Raw genomic sequence first — 18,315 nt, forward strand, 5'->3', positions numbered from 1 at the left:
TCTGCTTGAAACCGGGAGTAGACACAAATCCAGCTTCAAGGAGTCCCAAGCTAGTGCTAAGTGAAGTCACTACAGGACTTGACTTATCAATATGTGACATCATGACTACGTCAGTCTTATATAGTTGTCTAGTTATGGATTTTTTTTTCTTAATATGCAGAAGTTTCCTTCATTACTACCTGCAGTTTATCAATATCGCAAAGCTCTGTATGTAGCTGGAATATAGACTTACCAGTCAAAGGTTTGGACACACCTTCTCATTTAATGTTTTTCTTTATTTTCCTGACTACTTACATTGTCGATTCTCACTAAAGGCATCAAAACTAAGAATGAACACATACTGAATTATTTAGTAAACAAAAAAGTATGAAGTAACTCAAAACATGTTTTATATTTTAGAATCTTCAAAACAGCCACCCTTTCCTTTGATTGCTGCTTTGCACACTCTTGGCATTCTCTCAATGAGCTTCATGATGTAGTCACCTGAAATGGTTTTCCAACAGTCTTGAAGGAGTTCCCAGAGATGCTGAGCACTTGTTGGCCCCTTTGCCTCCATCTCATCCCAAACCATCTCGATTGTGTTTAGGTCAGGTGACTGTGGAGGCCAGGCCATCTGGTGCAGCACTCCATCACTCTCCTTCTTGGTCAAATACCCTTAAACAGCCTGGAGGTGTGTTTGGGGTCATTGTCCTGTTGAAAAATAAATGATGGTCCAACTAAACACAAACCGGATGGGACGGCGTGTTGCTGCAGGATGCTGTGGAAGCCACGCTGGTTCAGTCTACCTTGAATTTTGAGTAAGTCTGACCAGCAAAGCCACCATCACACCTCCTCCTCCATGCTTCACTGTGGGAACCATGCATGTAGAGACCATTAGTTCACCTTTTTCTGTGTCACACAAAGACACGGCGGATGGAAGCAAATTTGGACTCATCAGACCAAAGCACACAGTTCCACTGGTCTAATGTCCATTCCTTGTGTTTCTTGGCCCAAACAAATCTCTTCTGCTTGTTGCTTTTCCTTAGTAGAGGTTTCATTTGACCATAAATGCCTGAATCGTGTAGTCTCCTTTGAACAGTTGATGTAGAGATGTGTCTGCTGTGTGGCATTTATTTGAGCTCTAATCTGAGATGCTGTTAACTTGTGATTTCTGAGGCTGGCAACTCAGATGAATTTATCCTCAGCAGCAGAGGTGACTCTTGGTCTTCCTTTAAGGTAGGTAAATTTCACATGAACCTGAGAGATGTCTATTATATATTTGTGTTAGTGATAGGTGTTGACAAGGCTTTAAAAACAGCGTTTTGTTGTTTGGTCTGTAGAACTTTGATTTTGCATCTAAAACAAACAAACTCAGATTGTGATTTTTAATGTGATTTGGTTTCATATGTTCTTGTTAAATTAGACATTATCAGACAATACACTAAATGACATGTTTTATGTTTTTTTTTATTGTTTGTTTTTTCTCTACAATGTAGATTGTGACTTTGCCTCTAAACCTAAACAGAAAAGTGAGTATAGTTAGGAGTTAAAGTAGTGTTCCGCAGCCAGATATATATAAGATCTGTTTTAATGGTTCACCATGTTCCCTATCCAATGTTTAAGGTTTAGAGTCGCTCTTCCCCTGTAGTGCTAGCTATTAGTACCACATGGTATTTTTAAGGTGGTTTGGATTCATGTGTTCATGTTAAATCTGTTAGTGACAGAGAATATGACACTGAATAATAATGAATGTTTTTTATTTGTCTTTTTGATTGATCTTTTACTGTGTCCTAAAATGCACAATATAATAAATATAATTCTTATATGCTATAGTCCTCCACTTCCCAACCACAACAGGAACATGTCACCCACAGACCCAACTGGAAGACAATTATGGCGGTCTACAGCTGCAATAACGGTTTCCTTGTTATCTTCAGAACTTTCCACACTCTTGATTTGCCCATTTCACGCACTAGTTCTCCCTTACTTTTCTTTTTATCGATTACTTATCTGCCTCCCATTGGTTCCCTGTAAGGCTGGATATCAGTGAGCTGAAAATCCTTCTGCTAATCTACTGTTTTCCTAAATGGTACCTAGAATGGACTTAATACATCATCTTGACCCCAAAGGAGGCCAAATGATGATATAGGCTGCAGCGCACAATTTTTGCTGCATCAATACACAGTATGTACATGTTTATAATTATGGCTGGTATTTGTCAGCACCAAGCTTTAAGATATTAAAAACAGTTATTGTGCAATGCAAACTTTTGCACCAGTATTGCTTTTTTGTGACTTTTATATTTGTGACATGGTTCTGATCACTTAATTAGTTGAGCTCAAGTCTTCAGAAAAGGATGATCAGCATTTTTGCTCCTTCTTTAAATGCAGCCATATAAAGTAGGGCACCAAGCAGAGAACAATTAAGTTTGTATTCATGAAAAGTCAAAAATGCAAATTAAAGTGTGGATACAGCGTCTGGACACTGACCTATTTTCTGTCCTGAAAAGACACATTTCTTACAGTGTCTTAGCCTGGATTAACACATGCAAAAATCAACTGAAATAACCAGGGATTAGTCCATGACTCTGTTAAGGGAACTGTATAATCCACAGACAAGAATCATCATTAGAAATGGAATTGGGTATGTCTCCATTTTCTGTGTTTCTTGATTCGGTAACATCTCTCCCCTGTCAGGCTCACAGAAGGCTGTTTCTCCTCATTTTTTTTTTCTTTTGTCTGGACCTTGTGACCTTTGACCTGCCTCCTGTTGGTTCTCTGTAGGGCTGCATATTAATGAGCTGAAACTCATTCTGCTAATCTACAGTTTTGCTAATTGCTGCCTACAATGGAATTAATACATCACCTTGACACCAAATGTTTAAATTGGAAATTTCCAACATCACTTGTATGCAAAACAGTGTATTTAACTAACTAATGAGCAAACCTCTAATAGTTCATGTGTCTGTTGCATCTTTGCAGGTATATTTGTGGTTCAACACACAGTAACAAAACACTCTCACAGGCTCCCTTTGGTGTTCCTTCCCTTATTTAATCCCTTAGCTAATAAGCCAGCAGCGATTCCTTTATAGCTAAAAAACAAACCAAAAAACCAAAAAGGTCAGTACCCATGCATGACTGTTACAAAATCCATAGTATAAAAGCAGCTAGGCAATTAGAATTAAACCCTTCAAAAATAAAAGCAAAGGTGAAAAGCATAAATAGAAATTTGGTCCATTCAGGGTATTATTATAATATTATTTACAGTACATTAATCTACTATTCGATACCCTTATTTTATATTTGACTTCAGCACGCTACACCAATTTAAACAGAATTTACATTTAAGAGAGCAAGTGCTCTGTTAAAGACACATTAACAAAATCAATAATATTGACAGAGTCTGACAAAGAGTCTTTCTTTTGACTTTAGCATTTGATGTAAAAAGATGCAGCTTTTCCCTTTTCCCCCACATTTGGCTCAGCGCCAATAAATACAAGATTGGCGTTGACAGTTAGTCTCAGGGCAGTACAGCATTAAAAACATTGAACAATTAGTCTACAGCTTATATCACAGTTAAAAATTCAAGATGAGCAAAAAGGCACACATTACAAAACTGTAAAGAGGAAACTCATACCAGTCTCAATCTACAAAAGGCAGAGTCTTGAATGACAAGATTTCTTGAGTGATTGTAGCGAGAGTCTGGATTCACTAGCAGCTCTGTTGGTGGTTTCAGGGAAGGGACGAAATGCTGTTGCTCATTTGTAAAAGTGTAGTATTTTTTGTTGGTTTTATTTATTCGTTGGCACCAGGGATTCGATGCTTTCAGCGGTGCTGGTGGTTTCCGTCACGATGGTTCCGTTAGCGTCAAAGGACTGAGTTTTCTCGTCTTCTTGTGTCCCGATGAGACTCAGCATGGCTTTGTACAAGAACTGGTACTGCTCCTAGAAAATGGGTAAACAACTCATTATATGTTCATTATACAGTTTTGTGTGTTTAACTGACCTGCTGTGCATAAATGGACTGATTCTTATATTTTTCTACTCTGCCTTAGCACTCAGTGCTTTTTACAACTTGCCTCAGTCACTGATCCACTTCTTTTTCTGTGCTTTCTATCTAACATTTACACACACAATAGATACATTGGAAAGCAACTTAGGGTTATCTTGCAAAAGGGTATTTGGCAGACTGGAGTAGCCAGGGATTGAACCATCAACCTTCTAATTACTAGATGACCTGTACAATTGCGAGTTGGCTCAGGAGGTAGTGCTGGAGCCTATCCCAGCTACTACAGCGGGAGAGGTGGGATACCCTGGAGAGCCAATTTGATGTACAGAGACAACCACTCACATTCACACCTATGGGCAATTTAAAATTATCAGTTAATCTTACCCCACTAACTGCATGTCTTTGGACTGCAGGAGGAAGCTGGAGTACCCAGAGAGACCCCACACAAACACAAGGAGAACATGCAAACTCCACGCAAAGGCTCTGGCCAAATGGTGTAGTTGATCTCTGGACATTCTTGCTGTGAAGCAGTAGTGCTAAACACCAAACCACCATGCTGCTGCCTTGCTGAAAAAAGTTTTTGCTGAAAAGCTAGTTCATACATTTGTAGGCTGTCATTATTATAGAACTCTGCTAAAAAAAAAAAAAAACTCTTTTACTTGATCCAAAAGTACTGACAAGAAAGAGCATATTTTTCTCATATTGGCTTTTTAAAAAATACATTGGCTCCCTGTTAAATTCAGAATCTAATTTAAAATCCTTCTACAACAACTAGAATTTACAATTCAATTCCAAAAAGTTTTTGCAAGGATGTGGAACACTGTGGATGTGAACGAAAGGTTCTAGATAAACAGCTTGTGTACAGTGAAAACAAGTGTGCCTAATAAAGTGGCAGACACTGTAAAAGTGGTTTGTTTGTTTTAAACATACTGAAAGTTGTCAGATGTAAAAAAGAAATGAGAAATATGTCCCTTGCACCCAAAATTGTCAGTCCAAGAGAAGTGAAAGTGCAGACTCCAAGCCACTGACAGACTTCCTGACAAAACACATGACCCAGTGGTGAGGGAGCAGGACTATGACACAGGCCAACCAATCCACAATTGATATTCAAATGAGGGAGGCGTGACATGGAAAATGGCCCCTTTTCTCTCTGTCATGCCTGTAAGAGAAGCGCTTTGCACTCCTCTCACAAATTGGCTTTAAAATGAGGCTTCTCCATATCACATTCAGAGCAAATGTGATATTGATGTGCTTTAAAAACTGTGAGCATCCTGACAAGTTGCTGTCTGTATGTGTGGGTTTTTGCTATGTGTGGTGCTTAAATTGAGGTCAAGAGAGCAAGTTAAAAACTGAAGTTATTTTCTTTCTCTCCAAAACTGGTTGGAGAAATTAGTGAATAAGAGTTAATGGGAGCACAGAATGGCATTCCTCTGAAACAAATGGCTCCAGGTCAAAAAGTATATTTATTTTTATCTGTATAATTATATATATGCTCCAGTTATAACGGGACCATATTTGTCTTCTCTCTCATAAAGAAACCCTGCAATTTGGCACACTCAACGTGGGGCTTGATTGATTTGAGTAGATGAACACCACTGGTGAACAGAATCGGAGCAAAGGTGTTTTAAGTATGCCGGATATTCTGAACCGACCAGAATCGGTTGCTTGTGAGAGAAAATGGGCCCTAATTAAAAAGGTAGGCACATCTGCAGTTATTGAAACTCAATTTTACAATTTGATTGTTTTGATTTTGATTATTTTTGGCTGCTAACAAACATGAACCCCCTATTGATCCTCTACCTAATCACACGAGCCAAGGTGTGAAAACGGCTGTGGGCCACAATCAGGCAAGGTTTCGGGTGAACCCACTGTGAAACCTAGTCTCACCCCCAAACCTTGGCTCATGTGATGTAGCTACATTTTGAGGGTAAAATGAAGGCTGTAGGGTGAAAAGTTTAATAACATTACTGTATTGTCATTAAGTCAGCACATAGCTATATGCTGGTTGATCATGAAAAGCGTCCCATCACTTGAACTATTAACCTTCATACAAAGCAAGTAGACGTGAGCAGTGACTTTCTCCATTCAAAGTCAATGTCACTCTATCAACAGAGAAAGTGGACTATTTCAGAAACTGTACAAAACTTCGAAGGAGTTTTTCCTTCCCAATCTTGCCAAACGCTTGCTCATAGGGTAATTTGATTGTTGGGATCTTTTATGCATTATTGTAGGATCTTTACTTTACAATATAAAACTTGAGGGGATTGTAGCCACCTCAAGGTGGCAATAAAAATAAATGAATTGACAATTATGTTGGTACCCCTTGAAGGTATCTCCATGGATCAGACTTGTTTTGTCCAGTAAGTGCTGGAAAAAAAACAATTGCTTATATTTGATTAGATTGAGAATTTGGAGGGGAAGTCAACACCTCAAACTCATTGTTGTGCTTCTTGCCGTTTCACTGCTGTTTTCCTGCTGAAAAAGGCCACAGCTATTAAGGCATATTATACCCTTAAACAAAAAAAACAAACAAACCCCAAATATAAAGCGCCTATTACAATAAAAACAACTGCCTTGTTGTTTTGATGCTAATTATATATTTTTTAAATATTATAATTTAATGAAGTACACTTTACAATATTACATTACAATAAAATTATTGTGCGACAGACAAACTTACGATGTTGCTGAAGGTTCCAGGTCTCATGAGATTCATCAGCCTGGCTACTTGGAAGACATCCACTGACGCTTCGGCATCCAACTGGCGAGTCAGAGACGAGAGAGCACAGAACAGTCCTGCTGTAAACCCACCCACACTAAAAAACAAAAAACAAAATAAATAAAATTATATGGGCAAGTGGCTCCAACTTCTTGTGTTTTCTTTTTTCCTGATTTTGCTATTACTTGGCATAGCTACATCTATCACTACAGCTGTGTTCCTCTGCTTGTCCACCACTATGCTGGCTAATGGTTAGCCATTACCAGTTTGTCTGTTTGTATCTGGAAGTCCCACAAGATCTTAGCCTGGTCATTCTCAACCACCTTGGGGAGCGTCTCCCATTTTGACCTTGGGAGTTCCAGGCCATACTCAATACATGTTCTTGTGGACTAGGCCGCCACTTGGTTATGGCGTTCCATGTATGCCCTGCCTGCTAGCATCTTGCAGCCTGCTGTTATAAGCTGGACTGTGTCAGGGGCATCTTTACACAGACTGCACCTGGGGTCTTATCTAGTTTTTTAGACCCCAGCCTCTATGGATCTTGTGCTTAGAGCTTGTTCCTTTGTTGCCATGATTAGTGCCTCTGTGATGTCTTCCAATCTAGCTTTGTACAGCTACTGGTGGGATTTCTTAATATCAGCCCCTTCTTCTATTTGTCAGTGGTACCTGCGGGTCTGTCATCATGGAAGCTCTTGCTCTTCTTCTTTCTCTGGTTTCTGCTTCCTGAGGTATTTACTAAGCAATGCTATGTGCCCATCTTCCTGATGTACTCATGGATCTTTGTTGTGTCATCCTGGTTAGTAGTTCTGACACTCACTAGTCCTTGGCCACAGTCTCAGGTGCTGGATTTTAGGTGAAACCCTCCATACATGGTAAGTAGCTTGCTTGCCTTGATGCCAATGGCTTCTCTCTTCTCCTTTGGCACTGTTGATTGCACGGATCTTGTTCTTCTGATTCAGCTGACTCAGGACTTAGCTTATTCTCTGCTGATATTTGGTGGCTGCAGCTTTTTTAGCGGCCTTGTCATCGCTGTATAGCGTAGTGGTATGGATCAGAGAATCAACGTCTCTCTCTCTCTATATATATATCTTATCAATATATATATATACAAACACACCCACAACTTCCATCTCCACTATATACACTATATTCCCAAAAGTATTTGCTTGTCTGCCTTCACATGCATATAAACTTGAGAAACATCCCCGTCTTGTACTGTCTTCATTCATAGGGTAAATATTATGTCAGCCCACCCTTTGCAGCTTCAACTGTATGTTTATGAGGAAGTTTGGCCACTTTTCTAGAAGCGCATTTGGGAATGCCACGGTCTGTGGCTGCAGACCATGCAGCTTTTTATGAGGACCCAAATGCAGACAATCAAAGGCAAAAATAGATTTTTAACAAAAAGTGAACATTTTATTTTGGCTGCTAACAAACATGAACCAAAACAGGTAAACCGAAAAATAAACAACTAGGACTTGGAGACACAAAGGGAACCTAATAGAGAATAAACCAAAGACAAGAAAACTCAAAATATAAAAGGAACTAAACTCAAGGTATAAAACTTGATCCTAAACCAACAATACAAAGAATCACAAAACAGAATAAACTCAAAATGCTGAACCAGCGTCCTGACAGAGAGGTCAGACAAGAAGGTTCAGAGGTTGGACAAGAAGGCCTGAGTAGGTAGGTAGACAGACAGACAGACAGATACATAGATATGGATCGTAAATAATATATAGATTACAAAACAAGTATCAGACCAGACGACAGTACTGTAAGTAGCCCAAGGGTCTTACTTATCGTGGACCACAGTAGGGCTGTCCTTTGTGAGGATCTCTTCGTTCACCAATTTGAGAAGCTCAAAGGTGGAAGTGAGGGGACTGTCTGGGTTTGGCCAGTTGGGAGCGCGATAGTGTCTCACCTCAAGAACGTAGTCATTCTATTAAGATAAGAAAAGACAGCAAACATCAGTCACAGTAGATCATGAGAGTGAGTTTTCATGTCCACATGACAACTATTCTTATGGGCTTGGGTTTTAAATTAAAACTGGGATACATTTTTTAGAGGGAATTCAAACTGCCATGTTACTAACCTTTGTATCTTTCAGTATGTAGTCCTGAACTATCAGCAGGTCCTCATTGGACAGACAAACATGAGTCTCACTCTTTTGAGTGACAGTGAACATCTCATAGCTGATCAGCTGCCCTTTATAAGGCCAGAAAACAAATGGCTCTGCTTCTTCCTCCATCTACCAACACAAGAAATCATTATATTGCATTTCTGATAATTCATAGATATCTCTAACTTGCAACTACATGTTTTCCAACCTGGCTGCTTGTAATTACAGTATGTACCATGATACTGTAGAGAGAGCATGACTTTCTTCAAAAGGTCGTGTACAACCTGAACAGATCGCTAGTCTGGGCTAACGCATCAAGAAAACCTCAATACATTTACCACAAAACAAACCATTAAATCAGAAAAGATTTTTTGAGATATAAAATAAATATTAAAATAAAATTTGAATTTAAAGGAACAAACAGGTACAAAGAGCCCCAGGAGGATTTAGTCACCAGATTCTTTAAGTCATGTCTTTAAAAAGAACTGTTCCTCACCCCAGGCAGTGACACAATGACTTGGGCGTTGTGGTCCCATATCATTGTCCAGAAGTCCTTTACGGTGACAGGCAAAGGTTTCTGGGTAATGATGAACTCCTTGGTGTGCCTGTAACCCTGCAGGAACATGTCAGAGTACTTTAAATGTCTCATTACTTCAAACTGTGGCTATTAATGATGAATGATATATACATATACATATATACACACACACACACACACACGCAGAGTCATATACATATATATGACTTACTGCGATGTATGATGCATTAATGTAGTCTGCTGTTTCCCCTGCTGTTTTCGGCAAACACACTCGTGACCTCTCAACTGCAAAATGAGATAGAACATGTTTGTGCAGACAGATGTTTTTGTGTATGTGCAGTATTTTCAGCTGCAGCTGACGAGTGTGTCAGACTCACTGGGTATCACTGAGCAGTTTCTGTTCTTGTTGTAGTTGCAGTCCTGCAGAGCTGTGGAATAGTCACAGTGCTTCAGATTGGTGTAACAAACCATCTGTGGAAAACATCAAAAACCTGTAAACAACTAAAAAAACCCATCTTTCATTAAAAGATGTCTGATAATAAGTATGATAACAGTTTCATACTAACTAATATGAAGACTGTCTGAGACTGTGTCTGTCTCAATGAAACATATTGAGAGTAAGGTGATCAGCTTACCTTGAACTGTTGGTCCATCCCCGTTCCTCCATCAGGCCCTGGGGTCATCAGCTTGTCCACGTACTTATGCAGTTGAGCCACTGCCACCTCTGTCTCGCCACACAAGATGGCTTCCACCAGGGCATTGTGGATAAAAACATACTGTTCCTGCAGAAAGACAAAACAGGAAGTTTAAATTTGTCATTTAAACCTTTTTAACAGTCTCATAACAGGAGATTCTACACAGAATCAAAATATGGTTGAAAGAAATGTCTACAGTTGTGGTCACTCATTATGGGAATGAATGTAGAGGGTGTATGCAAAGGTGATCAAAATGTTGTCAAAGTAACTGTCAAAGTAACCCCTCTATATCATACTGGTACACTACATTGCTAAAAGTAATCATTCACCCATCCAGACCATTGAATTCATGTGTTCAGATCACTTCCATGGCCACTAGGGTATCAAATCAGACACCTTTGTTAAACTGCTTCTACAAAAGGTTGTGAAAGAATGGGTCAGTCTGAGGCACTGAAGTGAATTTCAGTATGCTACCGTCACAGGATTCCACCTGTGCAACAAGTCCAGTTGGGAAATTTCCTCACTACTAAATATTCCACAGTCAACCGTTAACAAAGTGGAAGAGACTGGGCATGACAGCAACTCAGCCTTGAAGTAGTAGGCCGCTAAAACCACAGAGCAGGGTCAGCGGATGCTGAAGTGGACAGTGTGTAACATCTTCAGCAGTTAATTGCTACAGACCTCCAAACCACATGTGCCTTCAGATTAGCTCAAGAACAGTGCATAAAGAGCTTCATGGGGTGGGTTTCCATGGCCAAGCAGCTGCATCTAAACAGTGTAACGCAGTGAAAAGTGATGAATCATGGTTCTCCATCTGGCAGCCCGATGGATGAATCTGTCAAGTGTAATGTTTGGTGGATGTGGGGTTACTTTTCAGGAGTTGGGCTCAACCCCTTAGCTCCAGTGAAAGGCACCGCTAATGCTTCAGCATACCAAGGCATGGGTTTGCTTGAGGAAAAATCTTGCCAGTGAGATTCTCCTTTTTTATTTTTTTAATCTTCTGGGCTGCATTAATGTTTGGTTCAAATTTAATGTCAGTTGTTCCAGTCTGGGTGCACGGATCAATGACACTGAACTTGCCATGTAGAGACTCAGGATTTACCATCCACAAAGAAGTCGTTATTATTAGCTAGTATTATTATTAGTGGTGTGTTGCTGACTATGGGTATGGGTGTGTATGGACAGGAGTAAGGGTGACCTCTGTCTGCACCAGGCATTTCCTCTGAGTGTGAATCTGTTTAAGGAAGCCCATGACGTTGACGGAGCCCTCATTTTGGATCTGCGTCAGCATGCTGTCCAGGACAATGTATGTGCCTGTCCGGCCAACACCAGCACTGCGTGGCAAAGAGAATATTAAAGTTAAGCATATATATTCAGCTGCCAATGAAAATGAGATCTTTAGCTCTTTCTGCCAGTTCCCACCTGCAGTGAACCATCAGTGGCCCCATGTCATCTGTCCTGGCTCTGGACGACTTGTGGATGAAGCTGAGGAACGGCAGAGCTAAGTCTGGAACGCCAGTGTCAGGCCACTGGGTGTAATGATACTGTGTCACAGTCCGCTCATTGGCCCCCTCCTTGGCCCGCCCCTTCTGAGAACTCTGCAGGTGGACAAGAACAAACCAGTCAGTAACAGGAAGATACCAACAGTGACTCACTGACATCACTCGGGTTGTGCCATCCATGGATGGATCTACTGTGGTACCGTCACCCTAAAATAATTTCTTGCCACTCCTACTTGGCCTAGCTACAAGTAACATGAAAATCTAAATATATTGTATATATTCTCTTTCCCCTCACCCCAACTGGTTCACATTAAGGGAACTCCTTTTTAATATTTTAGCGTCTTTATTTCTCTTGAAGTGACTATCTTTGTGAATTAGAGCTATAAAAAAATGAATTAAAATTCTGTTATTACTCAGGATACTTAAGGGTGACTGCTACAGGCTGACCTTTTTTATCTGGATTTTTCTGATGGTGAAGGTTCTCTGGGTGTAGTAGGCGAGGACTTTAGTGCTCTTCACAGTCACGAGAAAGCTGCCGTACTCCTCCTGCACCTCCAGTGGCCAGTACTGATCACATATTCTCTAACACACAGTAAACACATGCATATAATGCTAAAAGAAATGTGATGGATAAGATTCTTCTTTGGATAATCTATATTCATAAAAGAGGACTGTGAAGGTTCTTTTTAAAAAAGCTACAGAATTACTTCTTCCTTTACTGACCAACATGAGTGTACACAAGTTCACTCTGTGTCTGTCATCAGATTATGTTCATATATATTTCAACTCAAAAATATAAATGTAATTTCAGAAACTATGACGAGACACTTACGCATCCTTTCTCCACCAGGTTGCTGATCATGACGATGATGCAGATGTTCTGCTCCCATATCATCCTCCAGAAGTCCTCAATGCTCGGCCTCACAGGCCCCTGAGCAGCAACGTACAACTGTGGCTTCTTAAAACCCTGAGAAACACAAAGTGCTGACATGATCTTTGGCAAATCAGAATGTCACAGGTGTATGTGCAAGACGGGAAATTTGTTCTGCTGACTTTGTTGTGTTCATGTACTTTTACACTGCAATGTGAAAAACAATACAGGTATCAAAAAGATTGTGCATTGGAGTTTTTGCTCTGAATGCTTAAACACCACATTGATAGCTGTTTCAAGTATAGTTGCGCCATTCCTTTATGAATCTGGATTTATTATTTATTTATTTAGTGGTTTATTTGAAGAATTTCAGTCAGGATTCAGAATCACAGAAGAGAAACAGCACTACTAAAGGTTACTAACGACCTCTTATGGCCTCTGACAGTGAGCTTACACACTGTCAGAGTCCTGCTAGACTTCAGTGCAGCATTTGATAACACTTAGCGCAATATTTTACTACAGAGTTTTTAATGAATTAATTTTTAAAGAAATTGCACTACAGTGGTTTGAGTTATATCTATCCGGGCTGTTCATGTAAATGTTGAGTCTTCTTTTTCTCAAGGACCAATTCTATTGACATTATACATTTAAATAATATGCAATATTATTAGAAGAAATAACATACAATTTCACTTCTATGCAGATGATAGCCAACTTTATCTATCCATGAAGCCAGATGATTCACATCAAGTCGTTAAACTCAGACATGTCTTGTGTCATGTCTCAGACAATTTCCTACTTCTAAAATGGGGACAAAACTGTCTTTACTGTAGTTCGCCATTAAAATATTAGAAACACAGTGTCTAACCAACTCTTAACACTTATGTAGATGGCATTGCCTTGGCCTTCAGTAACACTTTCAGAAACCTTAGGAGTGATTTTTGATCAGGATATCTACTTCAAAGCTCATATTAAATCAATATTTAGGATTTGTGCGATATATCTAAAATTAGACTTGTAGAAAGTCTACAAGTGATGCTAGTTCAGGAATACCAGCATATTTTCATAAACTCCTGGTGTGTTCAGTCTGATATGAGTTCAAGTAAATATGAGTTCAACCTGTTTCATTAGAATTTGTAGCTTTTTTATGTTAAAGTTTTTTTGTTGTAGTTGATTTTTAAAAAAAATGTGCTCAAAAAATATTTTCTCCTCAAAGTCCACTTGGAGCCTCCTATTTGTTCTCCTGTTGAAAATGAAGCATTTAAATGCACTTCACAGTCAATCTAAATCCCACAACTCAAATTACTAGATTTGTTTTACTCCTGACAAAGGGCCCAAAACAGCTCCTCTAGGTGCTCAAATTGGAGACTAAATTGCCAAATCAAACAAAACTCATCAAGGACAATATGTTTTTTTTGTGTGTGTGTGTGTGTGTGTGTGTGTGTGTGTGTGTGTGTGTGTGTGTGTTTTAACAAAAATGTCAAGATGGCAGAATTCTGGTGATTTGTTTAGTTAAGGCCAACACAGGAAAGAAGACTGTCACATGTTCTCAGGAGAGAGCGCCGTTCAATCACTCCATTTAATAGTTTGATAACCTTCAGTTGACTGACAGCATGAAGTTGTCGTCAATGCGCCAAAAGCAGACAAAAGTAGGAGCTGTAGAGATTCTCAATGTGCTTTTACCAACTCTAACCTGTATGCCGGCTCTCCAGAGAGGCCATGACTGCAGAGAGGTCTTTTTGTGTCGCTTCTGCTTTTCACAAAACAACAAGATGTTGGAAATAAGGTTTTATTGGTGCCGCTACTAGCATAATAGAGAGCTTTGCAGGTCCCCTCTCGTGAATAGGTTTAGAAATATGCAGCAGGGAGACTTGACTTGGTTTTGGAAGACTAGAGGGAAGTGTTGAGTGGCTCTGGGAATAAAAATACCCTTAGACTGTTTGTTTGAGAGGCTGAATAAACAGAAATGAGCTTCAGAGTGAGGATGAAGGCCTTAGTTTGTATGTAGCTTATTAAAATGTTTTCCTTACATCCACGTAATTCGCGTTAATGTAATCCGTTGCTTTTCCTTTTTTGTTGGCCAATAGTGAGAGGTGTGCCTGGGTATCGTCATCTGACAGGCAAAGACAGACACAGACAAACAGTAAAGATAAAAAATTAGATTAATTCATTTTACATCAGATAAAGATACGTAAGCAAATTTGACATCTTCCATACAAAATGGACATTAAATCTAATTTTGAAATTTTAAAAACTTCAGGGCATGACGAGACATTCTGCTTCAGGATCGCCTGATAGAGTCATAAATTTTACACTCTATCAATTACATTCTAGTCCTGATCTCTTCAGGGATGTAATCCTGGAGGAAAGTCCTGAAATGGGCCAGTTACTCTCTAGATCCTCTACTGTACTTTACTGTTGACAAAAATAAACATATAGTGCTGTTAAAAACTGTTTGCTCCCTTCCAAGTTTCTTATTTTTTTGCTCATCTGTCACACTTAAATGTAAACGCATTTTAATACAGAACCTACCAAACACAAAATGCAGTTTTTAAATCATGATTTTATTTATTAAGGGAAAAGTGCACCCAAACCAACCTGGTCCAATGTGAAAAACTAATTGCTGCCTAAATCTGACTGGTTTAGGGTTTTGAGCCATTCAGAGGTGGTATGTTTCAGATACTGTGCTGGAGTCCCAAAGCCTTCAACTCTTTCTGGACTAATTCATGTCAATGACTTTGTTTCTCAACTGTTTCTTTAGATTATGGCATGATGTGTTGCTTTCTGGGATCTTTTAACCTTTTACTCTCTCTCTGTTCTACTTAAGCTATTTCTCGATTCAAAAGGTCTGGTAGTAATCAGGCCTAGGCATGGCTATTGAAATTACATTCAGTTTTTAAAAAAAAATACTGGTTGATCATAGTTACGTCGAGATTTAACAAGAAGGGACAACTACTTTTTTCACATAGAGCCAGGTAGGTTAAGTAGCTTTTTTTCTCTAATAAATGAAACTATCATTTAAAAACTGCATTTTGTGACTACTAGACCTTATAGTTTTGTTCAGTGTGCCATAAACAGTAGCACTGTGGGACTAGTTTCAGTGATGGAAGAATCTATAAGTGGTGCTCTGTTGAGTATTGTGGCCGCACATACCTTACCATGTACTTACAACTGTATGTGTTTCTGAATAACATTTATGTGTACTTGTAATGAAAGGAACTTAGGCTGAACACCACCATGACCTACTAATGTGTTGTAATACCCCAAACACAGGAATTAACTATTTGTATATATTATATACGCAAAATATTGTTAGTAGGATATATTGCATGTTGAATTTTTTCCCTTAATATACCCTTCAAATATATAAACTTTTTAAAGTTTTATAAAAAAAATGTTTTATTTCATCAGAAGAAAATGAGCTTTGGTTAGTGCAAACCATCTTTTAAAACTCATCTCAACAGAAACATTAGTTTGCATCTGATAAACACTAGCAGAGCACACAGACTCAGCAAAATCTTAACAATTAATATCCTAAAATACCTAACATAATCATAACTATGTTATGCCTTTTATCCATCTCATTTGTGATTAAGAGATGAAAATAAGTCCTTTGGTAAAAGTTAGAAATCTGAAACTGTTCTGAAGCTTGAACATGAAGCACATCACACTGTCTGAACCTGTACTTACAGGCCGAAATGTTGCTGTGTCTGTTTTCAGTCTTGCTGTCTGGATGATTTGCGTTGTCAGTAGACATCATCATGTCCACAGTGCACATCTGTGCCTCCTAGAAACATGCACACACAGAGCAAAGCTTAACATCTTCAGAGCCTAGGTACATGTATCGTGTGTGAGTACAGTTACACATTGGCAGATTTCAGTTTACATTCCCTACAATGTAAAGTAAACTTGTGATAGAAAGCGCCTTTCTACTCAAAACCATTTACCACGCGCTTGTTGCAATAGCTGCGGATCAGACCATCAAGGATAAACATTGCATTAGATTCTCTTTTAAGATACACTTTACTACCAAAAGTATTCATTCACCCATCCAAACATTAAATTCGGGTGTTGCAATCACTTCCAAGGCAACAGGTGTACAAAATAAAGCTTCTAGGCATACAGACTGCTACAAAAATTTGTGAAAGAATGGGTCACGCTCAGGAGCTCAGTGAATTTCAGCGTGGTACTGTGATAGTCCTGACCTCAACTAGACAGAATACCTTTGGGATGAATTAGAGCAGAGTCTTCTCATCCAACATCAGTGTTTGACCTCACAAATGTGCTTCTGGAAGCATGGTCAAAAATGACTATAAACACACTGCTAAACCTTGTAGAAAGCCTTACCAAAAACACCTGAAGCTTTTTTAGCTGCAAAGGGTGGGCCAATATCATATTAAACGCTACAGATTAATAATGGGATGTCACTCATATGCGTGTGAGGGCAGACGAGTGGATACTTTTGCCAATATAGTGCATGTATTTTAAAACTTCATACAACTAGTTTTCCAAAACAGTTTTTGGTTAAAAGATTTTGAGATTTTAACAGATTTCCAACAGATTTTTGTTGGATGTTTTTGTTGGATTTCTTGAAAGTAGAAACGACCTTTATGCAGACATTTTACTCTTTGTAATAATTATGCAAAGGAATGACTGCATCATAATGCAGTCATTCCTTCCTCTACTGCTGCCACAGAGTAAACATGCTTTGCTGATACTTTCACAAAGAAACAGCGTGCAATACAAGACAGAAACACATCTGGTGGTATGCAGCAACACGAATAATTGACAGGGGCTTACCTCGTAACTGGGCTTCAGTGTCTAAGATTGAGGGCGAAGCAGCAGCAGACAAGCAGGACAATTCCGCAACAAAAACCAAAGAAGTGCAAAAGGACAAATTACAATTACAAATTACAGATCCGCATAGCTTTATGTCACAGTACAACTGCTGCCAACATGAAGGAGAAATCACAATAAACTGTTTGTAAATATTTTCCCATCAGCATTTTGATTTGTTAGGGTTAACCCATATCACACTTTTGATGTTTCACTATAGGATGTGCCCCAAAGCAACAAGAACTGGCAGTATGACGGTTGCCCAAATGTTTTCCGTATTCATTTATTTATTCATTCCCAATGGACAAGTTGACAGATGAGGTTAGGCAGGATTCTGATAATGTTTATAGACAACATTGTGATCTGTAGTGAGTAGAGGTGGAATAGAGCCTGCAGAGGTGGAGGTAAAGACTAGAAAAAAGTGGAATGAAAGTCGTCAGCAGCAACACAAAATGGATATGACTGAATGAGAGGGAGACAGATAGAATTGAACATGCAAGCAGTAGAGATGCAACAGACTGGGGAAGAAGAGAGTGCAAGGAGCGTGGGGTGGGTGGATCACCCCATGACAGAAAGATAGCAGCAAGAGTGAAAGGAAAGATTTATAAGATGGTAGAAAGGCCTTCCATGATGTATGGTTTGGAGATGGTGGAACTAACAAAAAGACGATGGTTGAGCTAAGATTGTCATTGGGAGTGACCAGAATGGAGAGGATTAAAAATGAGGAACAGATCAGGCTGGGCAGTTTGGAGACAAAGTTTGAGAAGCACGGCTGATCTCGGAGGAGGTTCATGGATGCATGCAGAGGGTTACCAAACCTTTGGGAAATGTATGGGAAATAGTAAAAATACAGACTTGAATCATTATTTATATTTGTTGCCTGAATAAATGTATTCATTTTTACCATCTGATGTGTATTAATACAGTTGCTTTAGGTGGCATACTCCCTGTCATAAAAATCCATTTTTCTTTCAAGTCTTAATGTTCTGGTGATTTTTTCTTCAGTGGCAGCTTCAGAACAAAGAAAACTGGAGCTTTGATTCATT

At 39.2% G+C, this 18,315-nt stretch overlaps 1 protein-coding gene across 6 annotated transcripts in view; it reads right to left on the reverse strand.

Annotated features, from left to right (window-relative positions):
• Window positions 1-1,515: 1,515 nt before the first annotated feature.
• The window catches only part of ptprz1a (protein tyrosine phosphatase receptor type Z1a), a 78,887-nt gene continuing 62,087 nt past the window's right edge, over window positions 1,516-18,315 (reverse strand). For 4 of the 6 annotated variants that reach the window (XM_005458364.4, XM_005458363.4, XM_005458365.4 and 1 more), the window contains 15 exons: window positions 17,234-17,254; window positions 16,124-16,220; window positions 14,464-14,546; window positions 12,395-12,529; window positions 12,010-12,144; window positions 11,483-11,658; window positions 11,259-11,394; window positions 10,001-10,147; window positions 9,743-9,836; window positions 9,577-9,650; window positions 9,324-9,440; window positions 8,801-8,956; window positions 8,505-8,647; window positions 6,667-6,802; window positions 1,516-3,922 (listed from right to left, as the gene is read on the reverse strand). In XM_005458364.4, coding sequence (XP_005458421.1) covers window positions 3,770-3,922; window positions 6,667-6,802; window positions 8,505-8,647; window positions 8,801-8,956; window positions 9,324-9,440; window positions 9,577-9,650; window positions 9,743-9,836; window positions 10,001-10,147; window positions 11,259-11,394; window positions 11,483-11,658; window positions 12,010-12,144; window positions 12,395-12,529; window positions 14,464-14,546; window positions 16,124-16,220; window positions 17,234-17,254 — 1,803 coding nt within the window. In that variant the 3' untranslated portion in view covers window positions 1,516-3,769. Of the gene's footprint in view, window positions 3,923-6,666; window positions 6,803-8,504; window positions 8,648-8,800; window positions 8,957-9,323; window positions 9,441-9,576; window positions 9,651-9,742; window positions 9,837-10,000; window positions 10,148-11,258; window positions 11,395-11,482; window positions 11,661-12,009; window positions 12,145-12,394; window positions 12,530-14,463; window positions 14,547-16,123; window positions 16,221-17,233; window positions 17,255-18,315 lie in introns of those variants that run through there. The other 2 variants (XR_003220970.1, XM_025909139.1) reach the window with 2 other exon arrangements.

This window comes from Oreochromis niloticus, linkage group LG7 (assembly GCF_001858045.2).
Source record: "Oreochromis niloticus isolate F11D_XX linkage group LG7, O_niloticus_UMD_NMBU, whole genome shotgun sequence".
Lineage (NCBI taxonomy): Eukaryota > Metazoa > Chordata > Actinopteri > Cichliformes > Cichlidae > Oreochromis > Oreochromis niloticus.